The sequence below is a fragment of the Desmodus rotundus genome, chromosome 12 (genome assembly GCF_022682495.2).
Source record: "Desmodus rotundus isolate HL8 chromosome 12, HLdesRot8A.1, whole genome shotgun sequence".
Taxonomy (NCBI): Eukaryota; Metazoa; Chordata; class Mammalia; order Chiroptera; family Phyllostomidae; genus Desmodus; species Desmodus rotundus.
In genome coordinates this window covers 25448452-25470830 of record NC_071398.1, presented here as the reverse complement: position 1 = coordinate 25470830, position 22379 = coordinate 25448452, and the positions used below count along the sequence as shown (strand labels likewise).

At 51.9% G+C, this 22379-nt stretch overlaps 1 protein-coding gene across 2 annotated transcripts in view; it reads right to left on the bottom strand.

Annotated features, from left to right (window-relative positions):
- Positions 1-22379, bottom strand: part of CMIP (c-Maf inducing protein) — a 230206-nt gene that overhangs the window by 29290 nt on the left and 178537 nt on the right. For both annotated transcript variants that reach the window (XM_024556045.4, XM_071219918.1), the window contains 6 exons: positions 21200-21361; positions 17193-17234; positions 11689-11751; positions 9087-9167; positions 3470-3573; positions 1875-1979 (listed from right to left, as the gene is read on the bottom strand). In XM_024556045.4, the coding sequence (XP_024411813.2) occupies positions 1875-1979; positions 3470-3573; positions 9087-9167; positions 11689-11751; positions 17193-17234; positions 21200-21361 (557 nt within the window). The remainder of the gene's footprint in view (positions 1-1874; positions 1980-3469; positions 3574-9086; positions 9168-11688; positions 11752-17192; positions 17235-21199; positions 21362-22379) is intronic.

Sequence of the window (22379 nt, the reverse complement as noted above, 5' to 3'; positions counted from 1 at the left end):
CAGCCAGGGTTGAGACTCCCTGCTGGAGACCATGTTAACGATGCCTCTGGCTTCTGCCATCAAGGCCCTGAGCAAACTGTACTGTAACCACCTGCTTACTCACACCCCACCCACCCCTCCATCCACTGCTACACTATCTGCGAGAGAGAGAGACAGAGAGAGAGAGACAGAGGCAGACAGAGAGAGAGAGAGAGAGAGAGAGAGAGAGAGAGAGAGAGAGAGAGAGAGCGCTCCTCATGTTCTTCCTGCCTCCTGGGGTGGCCTGAGTTTGAAATGCGTGCAGACCAGATCTGCCAGCTCTTCAGCTACAGTGTACGAGGTCAAGGGCAAGTGACCATCAGTGTACACAGGGATGCTGGGATGGCTATACAGGCCATGCACTACCCTCTGACCTTCTTTTTTACTGAAATATAGCATGTTACAGGGTCTCTTACAGGCACCTGGGAATGATCAGCATGGATCTGCATGTTCTGGCTTCAAGGATACTGTCACCTCTTTCTGAAAGGGGAAATGATTCAAGATGGACATGGTCCCTTTGAATATCAGGGCCTGGGGCTGAGGACATTAAAATGGTCATCCTCCCTTCCCAAGCCATCATAAGAAAATACCCCCTTATTAAGGTTCATTTGCAGCCCTTTCCCCAAGACCTCAAAGTACAGTATTTGTTTTAGAAGCCCCATCTGTACAGGTTTTCAGTGACTCAGAATGTTCTGCTGCCTTTTTTTAAGGTCCGAAATACATTCCCGCTGTATCCCCAGCTCTAGTGGTCCCCCTGGAATTGTGCAGTGTGCCACCTGAACAATGGACAGGGCGGCTGCAGCTGATGCCATCTCTGCCCTGCACAGCGTATCCTCCCCAGTGACCCCAGAGGTCACTGTCGAAAGTTCTACGCAAACTAACGGCATCTGCGTCACTGCATCCCAGGAGTGATTCTCAATTAAGGCAGAATGGGAGCAGGTAAGTAACCACCCCAGCGCCACCATCCCTCGGAGGAACAACTGACATGTGCTCCACACGGTCTCCCAGGACGGCCAGTGGGGGATGCACAGGGCCCGCAGTGGTCCCCCCTTGTTAACGCAGGCTCCACTTTCGGCCATCCGTCCTCTTCCCCACTGGGCTTACTGGGCTTACTTCCCTAGTAAGGTTTGTCCCCAAGCTCCAGGGGAACCAAGGCAGAGGACCTGCCATGCCTGCTTTCTGGTCACGGCTGCATTGTATTGTTCACAGTACTGCCCACCATGTGACATGATCCTGCATATTTACTTGTACGTTATCTCCCCCAGCAGAGGACAAGCTCCAAGGGGGAATCTCTGCTCTCTTTGACCCGCAGTACCAACAGCTATGCCTGGCACACAGTGGGCCCTCAAGAAATACACAGGCAAAATCGATTTCTGTGTTTATGAAGACAGGCGAAGAGGGAGCAAACCTCACAGACACCCGCTGGGAGAGACGCTTGCACACTCACACATGTGGGCAACACTGACATCTACATGTGCACTCACACATGCACACATGCAACACCCCGTGTGCACGCCCACATGCACACACATATTCCCTCATACATGCATGCACACGCACCCAGGCCCAAATGTGTCACATGTGCCAGGTGGTGAGGAATAAAACTCTTGCTCCTGAGGCCAGGTCAGCACCAGAGCCTTGCAGACACCAGGGCTGATTCAGTGTCTGCTTTTCCAGTGACATCCCTGGGTTCTGGGCCCTGGACTCAGTGAGTGCTCGGGGTGTAGCAAACACACTGGAGGCCGGCCTGGTGGAGGCCACTCCACCTCCCGTGCTTGGTGAGTCGGCCTTTCATTGTCCCCACCCTGGGGTGGCAGCATGCCCCCGCCCAGGCCCTCCCGGTGGTGGTGACTGACCTGTTGATGAACTCTTCATAGCAGGAGTAGATGGCAGCCAGGCACACGGCCACCAGGTTGGGCAGGACCCGGGGGTGCGGGCAGTGCCCTGTGGGGCCATGCATGCTGGAAAAGAGCAAAGGGCAGGGTGAGAGGCAGCTGCAGGAGTGGCGCCCACAGCTTGAGGAGGTCACTGGGGGAGCGCTCTGAGCCTTTTGTGGGGAAGTGGCAACACCAGGATTTGGGTACTAGACCCACCCTTGCAGGCAACACAGAACCAAGCTCCAGGCCGCGAGCTCCAGGTCCTGGGTCCCTGGATTCAGGGCCAGCTGAGTTGCCTTGGCATACTGCTTAAATACTCCACTCTCAGTTTACTTAGTTATAAAATGGGGACAACGGCCCCCTCCCTAATAGGTAACAGTAAACACCCAATTTTCTAATTTATGGGAAGACTTAGTATATGATAGACATGTGGCCTGGGACAGTCACATTTATGGCTGGGGTTCTGAAATAATTATTGTTAACACCTCATTTTACTCTCAAAAGTGCCCTGCTTTGGAAGAAAAATTATTACGGCCCGCTGACCTAGCACGGGATCTGGAACACAGTTGCCAAGGCCTCCGTAAAGGCGGCCATTGTTAACAATCACGGCTGCCTCATCTGCAAAATGGGGCAGAGTGGGGCCCGGAGATAATACCTGTAACATTCCTGGAAAAACCACTGTGGCCACTGGGACTAAGCGAGGCCTGACCTAAAGAATTTTACAAACCTTAGCTGGACACTTGAAACGGGCCCTGCGTCACCCGGACTCTGGTAGAAGGGCACGTCGCTCGGGTTTGGAAATGCTCAGTGAGCTGCGGGCGAGTTTGTTTAGGAGGCGCGCAGCTTCAGAATGGGCTTAGCCAGGCTGTTGTGAGTCTCTTCACAAATAAGAAGAGTCACGACAACGGCACTGGTGCCCCCGTCGCGTCTGCACATTCTCAGTGTTTCCGTGTGTCAGACCGCCGGGCCCCTCACAGTGACTGGACGGAGTGGGCACTGCGGTTCTCATTTACAGATGAGGGAACCAAGGCACAGAGAAAAATACTTAAAAATCAAAGCAAATCTAACCCCCTCCCCCCCACCCAAATACCACAAGAGAGTGAGAACCAGAGTATTTGTCTTCCTTTTGGCCACATTTGAAAGATAGCTGTTAAAGTCCCCAGGGGTGACTGTCGGGGACCACAGGGGATCGTTTCCTGCACACCTGGCACCCACAGTCGAAGGATGTACTCATATGACTCAGAACTGTTACCATTTCCTGAGCTCCTACTGAGCCTCAGGTATTATGCCAGGGGCTTCCTCATCTGCCATCTTACATAATCACACAGTGACCCCTGTGTGGAAGAAACAGGACCAGAGGTACAGCAACTAACTGGCTCAGCGTCACACAGCTCGTAAGTGCCTCAGACTGAGTGTGGTCAGGAGGCTCCAGGAGACCTCGTGGAAGAAGAGATGCTCACAGACTCTGAACACTGGTGGTTCCTCTCTGGGCATCTGTGGAGTGCATGGTCCTGGGAGAGAAGGAAAGTGGGCTCGCAGGCTGGGCGGGGGAGGATGTCAGCTGGGAGACCCACCTCTGAATGAACTTCTTCACCACCTCCATCCCCGCATTGAGCTCGTTCAAGGCAAGGATGTACTCCTGAGTAAACAGCCTCAGTCGCGGGCACTTCCCAAAGTCCTGCAGAGAGAGCAGAGAGTAGGAGTTGGGACACACTTGCAGAGGAGGCCAGGAGACTGGCGGTGGGACCCGCTCTGTCCGGAGCCACTGGTGTGGAAGACAACAGGGAGACACCAGCCATCTCCTCTTTCTAGAAAGCACACACATTTTCACTTCAAGATATTGGCCCCGTAATGCTCTTGCTTACACCCTTCGATGGCTGTCAGTAGACAGCAATAAATGTCCTGTCACAGGGGGTTTCTGGCACGTGGAGCCAACCTTTGGCATGGCACCAACCCACCCCTGTGGCTAGGTGGGGCCAGCATGGCACACAAATGTGCTCAGAAAACAGCCAAACTGCACAGCCACGAGGGGCCTGCAGATGCCAGGCCAGGCCTCCGATAATGCCTGGGGAGGCTGCAAACTTCTCCTGCAGCCACCTGAGAACTTCTGGGCCCCTCCTTTCTAGGAGCTATTATTTGACACTACTCAGAACAGCAAAGTCAAAAGGTGCCCCAATCTGAGGCCATCAATTCGGGGTGTTGCTTTGCAACTTCCTGGGGGCACGAAGAAGGCAAAGGTGGTGTGCTGGACAGACATGATGCCCTGTGTCCCCAAACATCTTCAGTGAGGAGACGCCTGCTCCTTCTCTAGAGTGAGAGGGCCCAGGTGGCCCAAAAACCATACATGGCACCAGGTGGAATGGTTTCCAGTCCAGGGCTCCTCTGGTTGGCTTCCTCCTCCTCTCAGCTGACCCCAGCCACTCACTGTGTGCCACAATTAAACTTAAAAAGCGTTCGATGACTTTAGTTGTATAAAAAGCCACCCTCACATGGGACCAAAAGAGGCAGATGACAGTGATGCATGAGCTCAAAAAAGGCTGACCGGACAAGTATGGGTGCATCTGTATGTGTGAAAAATGTGGAGTGTGGAAGGAGGTGTGTGTGAAAAACGTGGGTTGTGGGAGGTGTGTGTGGAGGCAGAACGTAAGACATGAAGTGTAGAAGGTGTGTGCAAAGATGTGTGTGTGTGTGACATGGGGTGTGGGAGAAGGTGTGTTGAGTGACACAGGACGTGAGGAGTTGTGTGTGAAAAATGAGTGTAGGAGGAGGTGTGTGTGTGAGACACGTGGAGTGTGGGGTTGTGTGCAATTGTGTGAGAGTGGTGGCCTGGGAGGGAAGGTCGGTGTGCTGGGCGGTGAGCGGGTATGGAGGGAAAGTGGCCAGTACATGGCTGCTGGTCAGTGCCCGGGCACAGGCAGGAAGGAGGAGGAGGAGGGAATGGAGGAATAATCTGTCCAAAGTTAGGTGTAAAGGTCAAGCTCCCAGCCCTGGGGTGCAAGACACTCGCTCCGTTCCCATCAGCCAGCTCAGCCATGGGTGCCTGAATCTCACCTTAGCTGAAGCCTAATTAAGGGGCACTGAGCACCCCGCCTGCTCCAATGAGTGGTTATTAGAAAACTGACATTTTCTCAGCTTCCCCAGTGCAGCATGTCAATGGGGAGGATGACAGAGCTCAGCTAAGAGCGGAAAGGCTGTTGGCTCCATGACTTGTCAGAAGAACACAGTGTGGGCGAGAAAAGCATCAGCTGGGGGAGGACCTAGTGTCCACTCCTGAGTGCAGCTAGGGATGTGGAGGCTTCGTTGCTGCCCATCGAAAGTTTCGAGCTGAGTTTCGAATAGTCAGGAGGGGAAAGTCACAGTGTGGGCACGAGGTTGACTAGCATGACAGAGGGCAGCCTGGTGGTCTCCAGACTCATCTGTCCCTCCTATTGTCCCACTCAGTGAAACCCACTGAATAGAAGCAACCTGAATCAGGACTGTAATCTAAGACAAAACCAGTGGAGACTCTCCTTATGGAGCCAACTGACCCCACGGGCCCTCAGGAAGGCTGGGTAGGACTTACCCCTCCCGCTCCCCTCAGCCAGCTCACAGAAGTGTTTCTAGAGCCGCCTGGTGCTTCCTCACCTGGAGTCCACAGGGCTGAACTGGGGCCCTCCATGCAATGTGGGGCTCATCTGACTGCATCCTGCCTACTAGGATTATGCTTCCACATCAGGAGGGCAGCAGAAGCCAGAGAGAGCTCAGAAGGAACATACATGTGTATGCACACACACACCCCTAATGTGCGCACACATGCACACAGGTATACATGATATACATACATGCACGCACATGCAGAATACTGAGCTAGAAGGTGAAGCTCCTACATGATGAAAAGACTGAAGTTTGACTGTGGTTTCAAATTGAGGAAGACACGCCGAGTACTCTAGTCCCCTGGAAGTGAGTGACAGGAAAGCTGTGTGGCCTTGGGCTGCCAGGTCCTCTATGTCCCGACTGTAGAATGAGGGTTGAAGGAACTGCTCCCTAAGCACCCTCTACCTCTAAGGCTCTAGGATGCTATGAAAACTGCTTCAACTGAACCTGCTAATGGCAAAGCTATCTTTGCCATGAGATTTCCGGATAGTCAAGGCCATTTCCTTGGGGATGAACATTACATAGGGGTCTCATGTCTTTTGAAAGTTGGTTGAGGGACATTCCATCTCTTTGGAAAAGTCACACATGCTCCCCTCAGAAAGCAGGTCAGGTCACCCACACTGGGGGCCGCAGCCCCCTCTTGCCTGCTTTGCCACAACAAGAACACTCCACTGAGTGGCGCGTGGACACAAGGACTATGGTCATTCTTGGAGACACAGTTTAACATGTTGTTGAGAATCTACAGGGGAACCTACCAAAGGACTGCTTCCATTTTATCTCATTCTCGTTTCTGCCCGAAGGGTAACACTCTCTGAGACTCTCAACTTCTCTAAGATTCAGTGTGCTTACCCACAAAAGGGGAGCACGTGATATACTTGCAAAAGATGCACTCTGGGAGTAGGGCGAGCTCAGGAATCCTGGAACAGTGCGGTGGCGTATGATTTTCCCCGTTTCCCAAATGCCTCCTCAATGAGAAACATTGCATGCAGGGTGAAGAGAAGTCACTGGTCACACTGTGTGGCAGGCTAGGCACACTCACTAACCAGTGACTGGACTCCCCACACCAGCTGAGAGTCCCAGCTCCAAAATGGTGCATGTGGCCCATGGCCAATTACCAAGCTTAAGGAGCTTATGTTAATGAGTGACACCAAAAGTCCACCACCTGGTAGGAGCCACAGGAGGGGCTGCTCCCTCTCAGCCTGTCTACCAGTTATCTTCCAACAGTGTGGGTAATTGGGAGACACTTTATAGCAGCCCAGGCTGGAGGATCACTTAGGGGAAGTCCTCTAAAAAGTGAAGTGAGAATTCATGCCCGAGGGTCCCTGGCCTCTGCCAGGCCACAACAGAGCCGTAAATTCTGGACTTGCCCTGTAGCTGTTCTGATTTTTATCCAGAAAATTATTACATGGTCAACACTCCAGGCCCATAAAACTAGCCAAATACAAGGGAGATGTTGTATGGTTAGGCCATGGGAGGCTGCCTGAATTTTGACATTTTTCCCTTTGAAGTCAATGTCCCAAAAGAGCCCTTATTAAAGTCTACTGACTCCCATGGGATACGCAAAGGTGTTTATGTGCCTGGGGAGGAAGGGGCCAGGCCAAGCGTGCCCCGGGGTGTGGCTCTGTCACCTGACGAGTGGTGAGGGGAGAAGCTCCTTTGCAGAAGAAACTGCAGAACCTGCGCTTTGGACTCTGAAAAGTACACCCTCTACTCACACCCCATCCATAGTGGTTTTAAAGTTAACAATCAGAGACCCTTTTCTCCCAAAGGGCTGAAGCCAGAGAGCACCTGTGAAACTATGAAAGCCCAAATTAAGGCAGAACCTCCCCTGAAACAAAAAACGGGGAGTTTCCTTGTCTGTCCTGGAAAAGCATATGATGGAGTATCCCTCTCCCCCGTGTTTCTCAGAAAATGAGAAATGCATTTATCCTAAAGCAAGAAAGATCTCGGAAGCAAGCAACGATTCGGTTGCGGTGAGTGATCACTCAGGGCAGAGCACGGTAAACAGCATTCGGTATTCATATGGTGCCGACACAGTCCAACTGGCAGTGCCTGCCTGGACCACTGGGTTGAGAGATTCTTAAGTTGTCTCTGGACTCTGCGGGCAGAGTGCCACCATCGACTAATGATGTCTGCCCTGAGCAGGCTAGGGGAGGGGGAGCAGTGTCCCACATGTCCACTCCTGACTGGCGTGGGGGGTAGGTTAGGTAATATTCTTTAGGGGCACACAGGAAAGCTGCTTCACGAGTAGGCTGTTTGCAGGCCACCCTTTTTCAGGGCTGTTTTCAACACGCTGCATCTTGACAGGGTGTGGGGCAGCGTTCACGGGCACCTCACACCTGCTTCGGTGGCCCAGCCTGCTCTGCGATTGCAGAGACGCCTCTGCGGCATCGAGGCACACTTCAGTCTGGGCTGGGAGCTGGCCTGGCAGAGCATGTTGGAGCACTGGCCGCGGGTTTGGGCTGCCTGCTCCTCAGCACCACTGGGCACGCACAACTGTCCCCGGGGTCCCCAAGTTACCTAGGGAGCCTTCCCGGTCTCCTCTGTAAAGGGAGGTCACGGGCTGTCCTAAGGGCTGAGTGACCTTATGCTTAAATGTCACACTCTATCAGGCTCTAAAAAGGTGTGAGTAGATGTTACTTATGCTTATTCCTCAGTTTCCCCAAGTATAATATGGAGAAACCATTGTATTTGCTGCTCTCATGGACTGACCGGAGGACGAAAGGGGCCACATCAACTCTAAGTGCCCGGTCCACGGTACATGCGCCATTCAATTCTGCCACTGTTGTTTTTTTTAATTAACTAAAGCTCATACTTTATTCAGATTTCTTCCATGTTTCACTAATACCCTTTTCTGTCTCAGGATCCTATCCAGGACACCACGTGACATTTAGCTGTCGGATCTCCTTACGTCCTCCAGGCTGTGGCACTTCCTCAGCCCCGAACAGTTTTGAGGGGCGCTGCCAGGTGTTTGGTGGCAGCCCCTCCCCTGGGGCTGGTCTGGTGTCTCCCTCCTGACGAGACTGGGGTTATGGGCTGCAGAGAGGGAGACCCCAGAGGTAAAAATGGTACAAACCATCACCATGGCTTGATGCCTGTTGGTATTGGCCTTGAACACCTGGCCAAGGTGGTGGTGGTCAGATTTCTTCCCTGTACAGTCACCCTGTTCTCCTCCTCCATCCTGTGTGCGCTGCAAGGATGTCACTAGGGACAGACCCCAGCGAAGGAGTGAGGAGTTTGCCCCCCTCCTTGAGGGTGGAGGACCTTACAGACATGGCTTCTGACTTTACACACGGGAGACCCATCTCTTCTACCCCAGCCGTGCTACTTTTGTTATTCTTACCTCCTATGAAAAGATGCTTCCTGTTGCCTGCATACAAAAATAGAGAACCAAGGGGGACAGGCTGCACAAAAACCCAAACTGAAAACAGAATTCCGGCCCCAGTCCCTGACTATCAGGTGGCCAACCCCAACCTAAAGTCTTTGTGAAAGTGAAAGGCTGGGAAGGCCTTGTGCCCACATCCTCGGCTCCATGGTCAGGGTGTTGGGGGCACTCACCATGTTATGCTTGAGGATTCTCTGGACCACGGGAGTGAACACTTCGATGACCACCATGGACCGGGGCCGCTCTCTGCAGTGCTGGGGAGACAGGAGGGCACGGTCAGCGGGGAGCCTGTGGCCCCTCGCAGGGCTCAGGGACAGGGAGCTCAGCACTGCTGCCTGGGTTCGCTTGCTGAATACCGCCGCCTAGCTTTTCGTTTGTTTGTCTGTTTTGGATTAAGAGAAGTGAGTGAGGATGGGAGTGTTTGCCTGTTCCTCTGATCTTGAAGTCTGAGATTGTTTCAGAGGCATGGAGACGTATCTGCCTGACGGGACCCTTATTTAGTGCAGTGAGACTTCTGCAGCACTAAGACCCCAAGAGCACGGTCTGACAGGAGTCTCCCGATAATCCGTGACAGAATACCAGGGGTTTAATGTTTGGACACCAGGATCTTGAAAATTCTGTGACTCTTCAATTGTGGCTCTGCTAAGCTGCAGCAGTCAGCTGGCAGGCCAAATACAGCTCTCAGGTTTATTTTATCTCATTGACAAGGTGTTTTGTTTTCAAATTCAGATTGAAGGGCTTCAGGTGGAGCAGGTAAGACCCCATCAATCTAACCAGGTACAACCTGCCCTTGACTGACGGTGCTGAGTTTTCTAGCCCTGGATGAGGACAGGGTACTTGGGATATTAGAAATCAGAACTTTTCCTCAGATCTTGAGGTCCTGGTTTTGAAGTCTGGCAGGAGAGGCATGCCCGGTGTGTCCAGAGAGCTGGCCCAGAGTGGACCCAGTAGAGAAGGCTTTGTTCCCCTCAAGCTCCCCTCTCCGGAGGGCTTCCTGGAGGGTGAGGCACTGAGGCTCTAGCTTTGACCCACCCCCCAAGGGAAAATGGCCAGGAGGCTCACAGACCCCTGTAGCCGGACCCCTCCCTCCAAACGGCAGGGCAGCTCTCTGTTCCAGGACCACCAGAGAGTTCCATCAGGTAATGTCCAAAAGGTTCATTTGTTCTATATTACTGTTTTTTGAAAAAAGTCTCAACCAAGGATATATTTATTGATTTGAGAGAGAGAAAGAAACATCAATGTGAGAGAAACATTGATCAGTTGCCTCTCATACGCGCCCTGACCAGGATCGAACTAACTTTGATGTGCAGGACGAGGCTCCAACCGCCTGAACCCCCGACTAGAGCTGTATCACCAGCTTTTAAACTATGCTGCCATTTACTTTGAACAGGTCCATTGCTCTAGAACGAGTTTGTAAACCATGAGATCTGGGAGAACTCCTACGGCTAAAAGGAGAAAGAGAAGCAGATCTGGATTCAACTGGACCAAATATTAAGAAAGGAGATGACATGCGGTGACAGGTGAGGGAGCAGCTGGCCATTCTCTCAGGAGCCCAAACACTGGGTTATCTGACCTCGCCCTGCTTCGGGGCAGAGAGGCCCATCTTGCTGTTACTTCTTCCCCTTGTGGGGCCCCAGGGGGCGGGGCCTGGGCACAGCACAGGAGCCTGCCACCTGTGTGTGGGCATGCATTTGCCTACACACACACAGGGACAACTGTACAGGTGGGCGCTCACCCACTTGGACCCACCTCACCTGCTTGGACTGGAAGGCACACACTGGCACAGGCCCACATTAACAATGTACCCTGGGCACTTTGGGCTAGCAGGCTGCGCCCACCCTCTGCTCTGTGGGTTCCCAAAAAAGGTCTCCGGATGGAGAGATAGGGCCAAGAGGGTAACACAATCCCATCTCCCTTAAATTTATGTCACCTGACAACACAGAGCATGCTCCCTGAGTGCGGAGGAGCCCGGGGGTGAAGGACAAGGGGGTGGGGACAGTAAGTATACCCCAGCCCCCTTTCCTCCAGAAACCATCAGGCCTCCCGGGTGGCTTTGCCATGCCACAGGGGAGGAAAGAAACACAAGCGAGGTGAGTCATCAAGAATGAGACCAGGGAGTTCTGGGAAGCAGCAGACCTAGGCCCTCGTCTTTCCAAGGACAAATCATTACATTAAAAAATCAGACAACAAAGAACAAAACTGAATTGTCTGCTGGTTCAGCCCTGGGGCTGATGCAGTGAGCTGGCAGAATGAGGGATGCCTGGTCCCCAATGTTCCCTGGACCTGTTCCATGTAAATCCCACTGAGAGGCTGGCGCTGTGTCCCTGGAAGTGGGTGTCCCTCTCCGTGGCTCCTCCAAGCTCACCTGGCATCCCAACTGCTCTCCCTCCTCAGGAAAGCCCCACGGCTGGGCCCCCACTGTGGGCCAGCTGGTACTCAGAGAAGCCCTGGCTAAAAATAACCCAGCTCTGACGTCAGGAGCCTTGAAAATCTGCTGTAAACTTCTCCCAAGACAGCCACGAAGACATTTCAAGGAAAACCTGGACCCTCCTCCCTGACCCACTGGTTTGGACCCTGGGCTTCAATTATCACCTGACAGAGAAGGGACTGTAATTTTATGAACAGGGTACTTGGCTTGCCTGCTACCTGTGTCCAGGGCCCTGACCCCAGTTGGTGGGGCCTGGGTTTTCAGCAAATTGTGCAAAGCCAACCCCCAGCACACACACGGAGGCGGGCTGGTCCTGCAGAGGCAGTGCCGCTGCAGCCATGCCATACCTTGCAGAAGAATTCACAGAGATCTGGTGGAGGGTGGTTGTTTTCCAGCAGAGGGGCGATTGCCTGGAAGACAATGAACCGAATGTCAGTCTGAATCTACAAGAATCACACAGGGGCTGTGTGTCTGCACAAGAGGGTGGACTTGTGATGGAAGGCGCACCTCCTTGTCACCCTCTGGGCAAAAAGGCCCATTCTCTAATTTACAGGCCAGGCCTCCTAAATTTGTGGGCACATGGCTCCCTCTGAGAAGCCGATAAGAACTCTGGGCTGCCCCCCAGAAAAACACACATACAATGAATGATGCATGTAACTCGAGGGGTTTCACGACTTGCTGACGTCCCTCCTATCAACAATCCCTAACTATGAGGCAGGAGAGTGGGTTTCTCGGCCTTGTACTGCTGACGCTTGGGGCCAGTTGTGCCTGTGGTGGCAGCTGCCCTGTGCACTGTGGGAAGTCCAGCAGCATCCTTGTTCTCGACCCACTGGATGCCACGGATGACCCCTAGCCCAGAGGTGACAATCAAAAATGCCTCTGGATATAGTTCATTTGGTATTTAATGCCCCTTGAATTCATTTCTCAGGGAGTCTTCTTAAGTCAGCTGGATGATAATTATGGGTTCCACTGTCATTCCTACACCAGTGTCCCATGGACTAAATGGTGTTTGATTCTTGATTTTTCTGTCCCTTTCATAATTTCTGTTTTAATGAACTTGCTAAATTTCAAATCAAATAAAAATTTTGAACAATTAAAAAGTGTGTCCAAATATTACCAAATGTCCCCAGGGGGCCAAAACTGGCCTCGCTTGAGAACCGCTGGTGCAAGTGCCTCTCCCAGAGCCTGCAACGGGCCAGCCGTCGGTAAGTGTTAGCTGCTAGCTGGTTAATAGCTACGTGAAGCCCACACTTTCTCCTGTCTGCCACACTGGGCACGTGATTAGGAAACAGAAGACCCAGGACCCAGCAACAAGACTGCCAGGCTGTGTGACCTCGGGTGGGCAATACAACCTCTCTGGGCATCAGTCTTCTAGTCCATAAAATGGGGGAAACTAGAGTTATGGATCCACAGGGTCACTGGGGGGATTTGATGAGAGAAAACTCTCAAAGCTTTGGTGTCTCTGGCTTGGTATAAGCGCACTGCATGTCACCGACACCACCTCAAGGGGGTGACGATTTTGCCCGACTCCCCAGGGAGGCTCCACGATGGCGCGGTCTCCCCATGACCATCTGCTGCAGCTCAGACCTGCCTGCGTGGTTTCAGAGGGTCTCCTTCATCTGCCCGCTACAGCGATGCCCGTGGCTATGGGCAGCAACCTCTCAGTAAGGCCTTCTGCTAGTCGCGTGGCCCCCAGAGAAAGAAAAGTATGACTGGACACAAGGAAAAGATGACCTGTTGTGTCATCTTTTGTGTCAACTGAGTGAACCGTTGTGTGTGTGGGGGCACCTAGGTGAAAGATGAAGCCACTGGAATGGAGGGAGGTGCTGTAGCACCCACAGCCTGGTTGGTAAGAGCTGGAGACCAGGCCCAGGGTCATGTTTGTCCAGAACTGTGCACGTGCCTATTCAAAATTTACCTGATATGAAATAAAACAATTTTAAGAGGTATAAAATTAAGAGTGCAGTCCCTCGGTCCCACTAACCACATTTCGGGTGCTCAACAGTCAGTCACAGGCAGCCAGTGGCTCCCACAGTGGACAGTGCAGATGGAGAGCATTTCCATACTGCAGGAAGCTCTCCTGACAGTGAGCGCACTGTCTGGCCACTGGGCGGGGACGGTGCTGCCCCTGCCAACGTGCTGGCCTGTAAACACAGGGAGAAGCGAGGTCACAGCAGGGACAGCGGGACAGGAGCCTCTGTCTGGCCTGCAGCTCTGCTGCTCTGCCCCAGCTCTGGGAGGAGACATCACATGCAGAGTGCACCCCCCCTGGGCGGAGGCCCTTTATCACACTGAGCCCCTCTTTCCTGGGCCTGAGGCAAGGCAGAGGAGGAGGAACAAACTGAGCGCCCACACTGGGCGTCAAGCCTGCGTCCCCTGCTTCCACAGCGGTTCTCTCATTTGATCCTCATCACAAGCTGGTGAGGTAAAGCAGCCGTTACTTCCATTTATACAGATGAAGAGACAAAGGGTCAGGGAAGTTACAAGGCCTGCCTCAGCCACGGAATAATAATTTTAAGACGTGTAATTAATAAAACAGCATACATTTTTGCAGAATCCTTCTATGAGCTGCACGTGTTAGGGATGCTAACTCCTTTAGCCATTCCCGCGGCCTGGTAGGAGACCTTGTTATCCCACACGTTGCACAGCCAAGAAGACTGAGGCTTGGAGTGTCAACTTAGTTGTCCTAGTGGCTGTCTGATTAAGTAAAAATATTCTTGAGCCAGGAGAGAGGATGCGGGCAGGCCAGCGGTTCTCACCTGGGGTGGCTTTGCCCCCCGGGGTATCGGCGTGTGTGGAGACGGTTCTGACTGCCAAGCGCCGTGGCAGGGGGACTACTGGCATCCAGTGGTGGAGGCCAGGGATGCTCTCGGCCTCCCACAGTGCACAGGGCAGCCCCCAGCACCAAGGGTCACACGTCTAGTCACTAGTGTCAAATGTCACTGGTGTCAAAGGTGAGACACCCTGGGGCAGATATGCACGAAAAGGCTGCAAAGAATTTCCAAGAAATTTTGTTAAGTAAAAAAACAAACACAGAACAACACATCCGGCATGTCATCGTTGATGTTAAAAAGAAAAAACAAAGACACGACGGTGTCTGTCTGTGTGGCTTTGTCATGGCAGGAAACTGCCGGGACTGTCTCTGAAGACGGCGCTGGAACGGAGTGAATTTTTTTTTTACAATTAAAATAAGTTCATGAAATACTTGCAAAATCAAAGCTAATTTTAATAAAATTAAATAAAAGTTAAAAGTTCTTCCACTACTTGAGCAAGGTCACAGTTAGTATGAGGTGGGCCCAGGGTCTGCTTTGGCTCTGAACTTGAACCCACATTCAGCTTTAAACACACTTCTACACCAGCATGGGGAAAGGCAGCTGGCATTGGCCTCCAGGTCCGTCCTCACCCAGTGACACTTCATCTGTCACCAACCAACCATCACCTATTGCATGGATGCCAACTCAAGTTACTTATAAAAGTGCTTATGAAAATAAGTAAAAAAAACACCAAGCCCCACTGGGAGAGGACTGGTTGCCAACAGGTCAAATCAGACAGCGTAATTGCTGGAATGAAAGGAGGCCACTGAGGACTCCGTGATAACGAGCACAGCATCAGGAACACCGCAGGGGGGGCAGGCAGGGGGCTGAGGGCCAGATCCTGTATCAAATTCTTCCCTGTTCGCAGGCATCCTTGCTGAGCAGGGAAGCTCAGTCCAGCCCAATTAAGGGTCTGCCCAGCCAAACTAGCTGGCTAAATGCAGTCTGGATTTCTCAGACAAAATTTTTTTTCCTGGTCTTTTAAAAAAAAATTGTATTTTATTGATTATGTTATTACAATATTACTCATTTTGCCCCTTTGCCCCCTTCCACCCAGGAGCCCCCACTCCCTCAGGCATCCCCACACCTTTGTTCATGTCCATGGGTCATGCATATAAGTTCTTGGGTTACCAAAATTTCTCTCCCAGCCTTGTCTTAAGTCCAAAGCCCTTGCCCCTACTTTCCAGCGCCAAGGTACACCGTGGGACCCACAGGTGTTGGCAGAGGGAGAGGAAGATGCCAACTCCTTCCCTGGCATCCACAGTCCCGTCTGCTTCTCCACTAGCCAGTCTCACCCCTTTGCCTTTACTTGTGCTGGGCCACCTGCATGGACTGCCTTTCCTGGGAGCACTCCTATCCATCTTTTAAGACTGAGTTTTTGCTCACCTCCTCCAGGAAGCCCTCTGTCATCTTCCTCCCAGCACCCTCCCTGACAGAGGAGGTTAGGTGTCTGTCCTCTGCGCTCATCTAACACCCTGAACAAATGTCAACTTCTGACCATGTCATTTCTTGATTATCTACTGACCTGCCAGGTCCTCCCAGCACACAGTAACCCCCTCAGTGGCAGCTGTGCGTCTATGGAATAGAGACTAGTGTCTGGCACATACCTGTACTCACATGCCAACAAATGTTTGTTACTTTGTTCCTTAATAGTATACCAGAGAAGGGTGGTGGTGGATGATTGGGGTGACCTGGTTGATGCTCCCCAGTTCTGGCCAAAGATGGCAATGGGTGGCCAGGCTGGAAGCATAGGAAAAACCTCTGTATTTTTAACAAATACCCACTCAGTTCCTACTATATACCAGATGCTGTGGTTGGGGCTCCATGGAAGCTGCTACCTTCACTCTCAGCAATAAAAGGCCCAGGGCTTATCTCCTTTGGTGCCAACAGGACCCAGCTGGGGCAAGGAGGGTGATTCTCTCGGCTGGGCTAGCTAGGGCCACATTGGTGGGTGCCCAAAGCCCTAACTCAGCTCAGAGAGGCACAGTGTCTGGGATGTTGCCCTTGATTCAAAGGCTGCAGCTGTGAAACCTCTTGGGCAGATGAGTGTTCCAGGTCCTTTCCCAGGCACACAGATCTCTTCCTTTTGCTTCCATTTCAGTTCTGCCTCCCTGCTTTCCACTTTCTTAGGCTTTATGCTCCAGCAATGCTGAAGTTTCCAAAGACTACCATGTTGCTTTAAATCTGTTTCTATTTTATTTCCTCTCTCTGGAATGCCTGTACTCTGTTTTGCCATCTGGCAAACTCCTGTTGATCCTTCAAAACCCAGTGCAGACATCACTGCCCCCAGGAAGCCCTCTGGCTTCTTTCCTAGGTGAGTTTATCACTCCACTCTCGACACCACATGCCTCTATTTTTGCAATGATTTCATTTGTCTTCTTACAATGAAGATGAACTCCTTAGGAGCAGGGGCTGTCTTAGTTATCTGTGGATTCAAAGACACAGCACAGTGCTTGGCACACAGTAGGTGCAAATTCATTTCGTTCTTCTCCTTAGTGAGTCATGTTTCGTAGCTTAAAATTAACCCAGAAAGACATTTTGTCCCAAAGATGCTTACATCATAGTCAAGTCCTAAAAAGTATCATCTCACTTTGCATATCAGAGGCAATTAAGTCCAGGTTCTATTTGTGGATTAACTAGGGCACATGGCCTGCGACAAGAAAGGCAGGGGGGTGGGTGTGTTCAGGGTTGTTACCTTTCCACTACAGGTTTTGCCTCTGAATAGGTTATGTGGTCTCTGCTAGCTCCTGCCTTCAACTCCCTCAGCAGATTCAGGAAGGAGGAGGAGATTAAGACACATTTGCTATAAACCTCAAAGACTTAAATTACATCTCCCCCAAATCAACTGGGGCTCTGAAGTGTGGTAACACAGGAGGGAGACATGCCTGGCTTCAAGAGAAGAGAAAGCTGAGCAAGGTGGCTGTGCTGCTGGATGACACAGGTGCCTGCAGACCTTTGAGAATAAGTCAAACCCGGGAAGATCTGTGGGCCCGAGTGGTGAGCAGAGGGCAGAGGGAGAGGGGTGGCAAGAGACTTACCACAATGATGTTTTCATGCTCCTGGGTAGTCAAGTTTGTGTTCTAAAGGATGGGACGCAGAAAGCAGGAAGAAAAGAAAACAAAACAAAAATCCAAATGTTAACGAGATGGAGCACTCGTATCCCAAAGGTCCGCAGAGTCTCACAGCACTTCCGGCCTCCCGGACAGAGCACTGCTGTCACTTCTCCTTCATTACACAGATCACAAGACCCCCAAAAGCACAGTGGGGACAGGAGAACAGTACGCACTGGGGCAGGGGAATCACGTTCCCAGTCGCTGTTTGCAGCTTGTGGGTTACGTGACCTTGGACAGACCACTTCTCACTGAGACTCAGTTTCCTTTTCCGTCAATGGGATCCTCTTTGGGCTGGTGGGAGAGGACGTATGGACAGGGATCAAACCTGTGGTTGGCCCTTGTCATAGTGATGCCACTTGGAAGCCAGAAGACAGGTTCGCAGTAAACAAGGGAAGGAGACTTTTAAGTGTGACTCCATGCTGGAGTCTTTTAGGAGTGGCGCGTGTATCATCTCAGCGGTTCGCAAACGGGTTCCTAGGGAACACTAGTGTTCTAAGGGTTGGCCCAAGATCTTGTAGCTAAATTCAAGTTCTAACAGTTAACTTTCAGAAATGATATTAAGTTGAATGGATTAGCTTGCTTAATTTTTAGTGTCCAACCCCCGCCCCACCACTCTGGAATTTTCTTACGCAATGGGTACCTGTACTGCCGTCCTGTGAGTAAGCAAGTGAGGAAAGTGATGAATACACAGTAAATGAGAAATAACAGGAACTCGGAAACAGCCGCCACTGTCTTTTTTGCTAGTTTCGGGGTGTGTTCTGTTTTGTCTGTCTTGGGCACGGGCTCTCTTTGCTGTCAATTCATATTTTGTAACAGTCACGGATGCTGCTCGCAAGATGCCTCCTAGCTGGATGGTGAACTGGAAAGGTCAACTGTTTGAGGAAAAGCCCCTACACCCACCACCTGGACAGGTTTAAGGGGCATTGGGACATCCGCCGTGTTTACACAGCTGAAGCTAGTGAGCCTGTTTTTGCCTGACTGCCAAGGGATGAAGGTGGACACAGAACCAGGGCCAGTATCTGAGCTGCACGAGTCGCCAGGTTCCCATGGAGACAGCCTGACCCGTGATGCTTAGAATCAGGGAACATTCAGGAGGATGTTTTATGGATTCCAACGCCTTTTTCTTTTTGTGGATGTTGCAGTTTGAGCAGCCCACCTAGGGCAGACTATTAAACACCAGTCGTTTTTCAGATGAGGGCAGATGAAAGCCTGGCTTTGGTCTTTCTTCCCTTATGACTGACTGAGTTCACTACGCCTCAGGCACTGTGTCAGGGCTTTGTAACACCAACCCCACCCATTTCTCTTTCTCCTGGGGGTTCTCCTGCTATTTCCTACTATCCCCTCAACAGTGAGCTACCTGAGACTCAGAGGTGCAGGTGCTCACCGGGGAATGCAGCTGGTAGTTGGCAGATTCCAAAGCCTCTAACTCCAGCCACTGAGCTATGGTGCTCAGCCCACAGAAATGGCAGTTCCATCTTTCAGGCTCAGTGGGACCAGCCTGTCCCTCACCTACTCTGCACCTTTCCAGGAAGAGCTTTCAGTGCGCACAGAGGCCATTTCCTTTGTCAGTCACCGGTGGCAGCCCGTGCCACTCTGGAGAGACACTTTTCTCCACCAAAGCCATTTCAACCCTGGGTACAGAGTGCTCATTAAGAGCCACTGCTTAGAGGGGACACTTGAACCCCAAGCTGAATGGCCACTCCACACACTCAACTCAATAAAGGCCCAGGAGGTCAGGGATGCCAGCTTCACTTGGCCGGTGGATGGATGGTTCTTTCTCAGAACTGTTTTGCCACCTAACACCCCTTCTATCCCCTCCAAACCTCGGGATCCTGCCCACCTTCTGGTTGCTTAGGTGAGGGCTGGAGCCTCTTAGCAGTGGGCCTCAGAAACAACTTGAATGAAGAGAACAGATAAAGAATCTAGCCCCTGAGAGTCTAAACAAAGAAGGGCGAGGAGGGAGGATGCGTGTGCTTTTCCACCCATGCCGTCGAGACGTGTAGTTGCCAGTGCTTGAGGTCAAGATCTCAAACATCTCCCGGGACAACAGAAGTGTGACTGCTTCCCAAATGCCCCCTGACTGTGAGGCACAATGCCAACCCTGTTTCTGTGTTGGAGCACTGACCCTCAAATCTGTGAAATGGGCGCTGACCTGAGCCCCAGCTCACCAAAGAAAACTGGGTCCCAAGAGGCCTAGGAGCCTGTCCCAGTCCAGTTAGCTCCTGAGGATGGAACTAGGTCTTTCTGACTCCACACATTTGCTTTCAACCACCGTCCCACATAGGTGGGTCTCCCCTTCGCCTCTACCAATGCAAGTTCGTGTCACACCTGTGCAGAAGAGCCTGAGCTTTGCCATCAGGCAGACCTGGGCATGGGTCCTGGCCCACCCCTTTTCCGAGGGACCCTGGGCAGATGACTGAACCTCCTGGAGCCTCTGTTGACTCTTCTACACATTTTAATACTTAGCTTGCAGGGTCTCTCCTTCCTCCGTGAGAAGCCAGCCCCTGGCCTGCCTACCCTTCTATTGCTCAGGGTGGGAAGCTTGGCCTTGAGGTTGGACACACAGCACCCAGCCTCAAGTTCCAGACCTTGACCGCTATTCCTTTCAGGGCCCCAGCGTTAACTCCTCTGTGGAACACGGCTGGTCTCGACACATCCTCTGCTCTTCTGCTTGCGACCGTCACTGCCTCTTTCCACCTCTCACCCCTACCTCCTCCCAGGGCGAATGACCCTCTCAAGTATGCAGACATGTAGAGCCTGGGCCAGTTTCCTGGACCAACAGGAGTAAGCAATCCAGACCTGCAGAGAGAGGGCCAGGTCTAGACAGCAGGAGCTTATGGGGGAGTCGACGGGGGTGTATAGAAGCTACACAGAGAACCAGGGTGTCAGAAGATAGGGGCTACCTCCAAGGGAGAGGGACAGAAAGAAGGGGACAGGAGTGTCACTCTGGTGGCCATGCATAATTTAAACCAGGAGTCATCAACTCTAATGTCCCCAGGGGCCAGGCAGGCAAGTAAATGAGGAGTATTATTAATATTTGTAAAGTGCTTAGCTTAGAATAGCTCCTGGAACAGAGTAAACAGGAGTGTGTTTCCTAGAACCCCTCGCCTTCTAACGAACAGCATGACTGACTCCCTGATTAAGTCTCACTTGTCCGCCCCACTGCCAGGCCGTAAGCTCCAGGAGGGCAGGGGCTTGCTTTCACCTGAAGGCCCAGAATGGCGCCTGGCACTCAGCACACACTCAAAGCGCGGGGCCACCTGGCAAAGCAGATGGCTCGGACGGGTGGTGCTAAGCAGCGCCAGCTGCAAAGTGCTGCCGAATTTCCTGATTGTTTTTAAAGAGAACTAGCAAATTCCCATTTTGTCGTGAAATCTCCCGATTTTAAAAATCCTGTGTGAGATTAACAAAATATAGCTATAGGCTGTTGGGGGTGATTAGGGCAGAAAACCACACTGCCTAGACCACTGGCACTGAGGCAGGCCAGTGCCGGAACTACCAGCCCCCACATCACGAGGGCAGGAAGGAAGGACAGTCTGGGGGCTTCCCCAACGTGCTCCCACTTGGGAATGAACTAGAGAATTCTGAAGCCAGCTATCACGACCACCACCAGCCCAGCCTCAGGGCCAAGACCATAACCACATCACCACCACATGCCATCCCGTTTGGTCAGAAGGCATGACAGGGTAGTGACAGCTGTCCCTTCACCCTTGCCACAAGCCCTGGACAGCTCAGTTGGAAGCAGTGGGCAAACCTTCTCAACATCCTCAAATAGCTGGGGGGAACCGCTTACCTCCTTAAGCAATGGAGAAACAGCATAAACTCAAATCCAATTCTGGCTGAGGGATGGTGAGCAGGGGAGGTAGAGGGAAATAAAATAATTTAAATAGGGGGCAGTGAGGTGCAAAGTCCAGTGAGGGGAAGCATCTTACCTCTGAGAGCAGTTTTGAGACAATTTCCAGTGGGGCTTGGTTGATGGAGTCGTCTTGCAGGGGCGATGTCAGGGCCATGTCCACCAGGGTTCGGATCTCCTTCAAGACAACCTCCCAACGGCTTGGGTTACTCAGGACTTTCTTGTATTTGTAAATCTTTTTCTGGTCAGGAGAAAGAGATACAAAGGTGTTATTGACATGTCGATGCCAGCAGATACAACATGATCAAAGAATCAGACACATTAAGCTGTAGAAGTCCCCAAGAAAGTGTCAGTATGGGCCACTCTCTGCCCATAAGAAACGGACACCTGAAAAAGGAAGGAGAGTCTTGTCCTAAATCACAGGTGTGTTTGTGGCCAGGCTTCCTGAATACAGAAGAGTAATTTCAATACGATTTCCAGTGACTGAAGAAAAAAAAAGGAGATTTCTCTTTCAGACCATACCTTCTGCTCAACTTACTTCCCGAGTGTTCAAAGCCAATAGGAGTGGAAATATTCGTGGGTCCACAAAGGGACTGCCTTTGAGTTAGAAGCACTACTTCTGTTCATCCGCTCCCAAGAGGTCCCCCTGGAGAGGGGTTCAGTTAAGAAACAGGACAGACAGACCAGGGGCAAAGAATTCAACTCCATCCAGCCAGGTGGGGACAGAGCCCAAGATGGCCCCCAGGAAACACGAGGCCATCTTCAGCTTCCACCCGGTGAGGAAGACCGGAGCATTCTCACCTTGGCTCAGGAGCTACTTGCGAAGCTGAAGCCAAAGGCTGCTGCCTCCCTGGATTTGGGGCTGAGTTAGTTCCGCCCTTCTGACATCATGGAAACAGGAGCCCTGCCTCAGAAGGCAAAAGGCTGAGGTCCCAGCCAAATCCCCACCCCCACCCCCATCCCAGCCTGCTGGGGAGCCTCTCTATCAGGATGAACTCCTTCATTAAGTGCGTTGCTCTATGGGGAAAACTTAATTTTAGTGTCACTATGTCAGCAGCCAGCTGGAGTGACATGTCACAATCTCCAAGCCAAAGTCTGAATGAGGAAAAGAAGGAGGGGGGGAGGTCATGGTCTCCCACTGGCCCCCGAGGCCACCAGAGTCTCCCTGACCACTGAGCTTCTGAGTTAAGAATTACAATGTGATCTTGGAACCCAATGCCTTAAAGACAGCATTTGGGGGACACAGCCCTTATCAAACT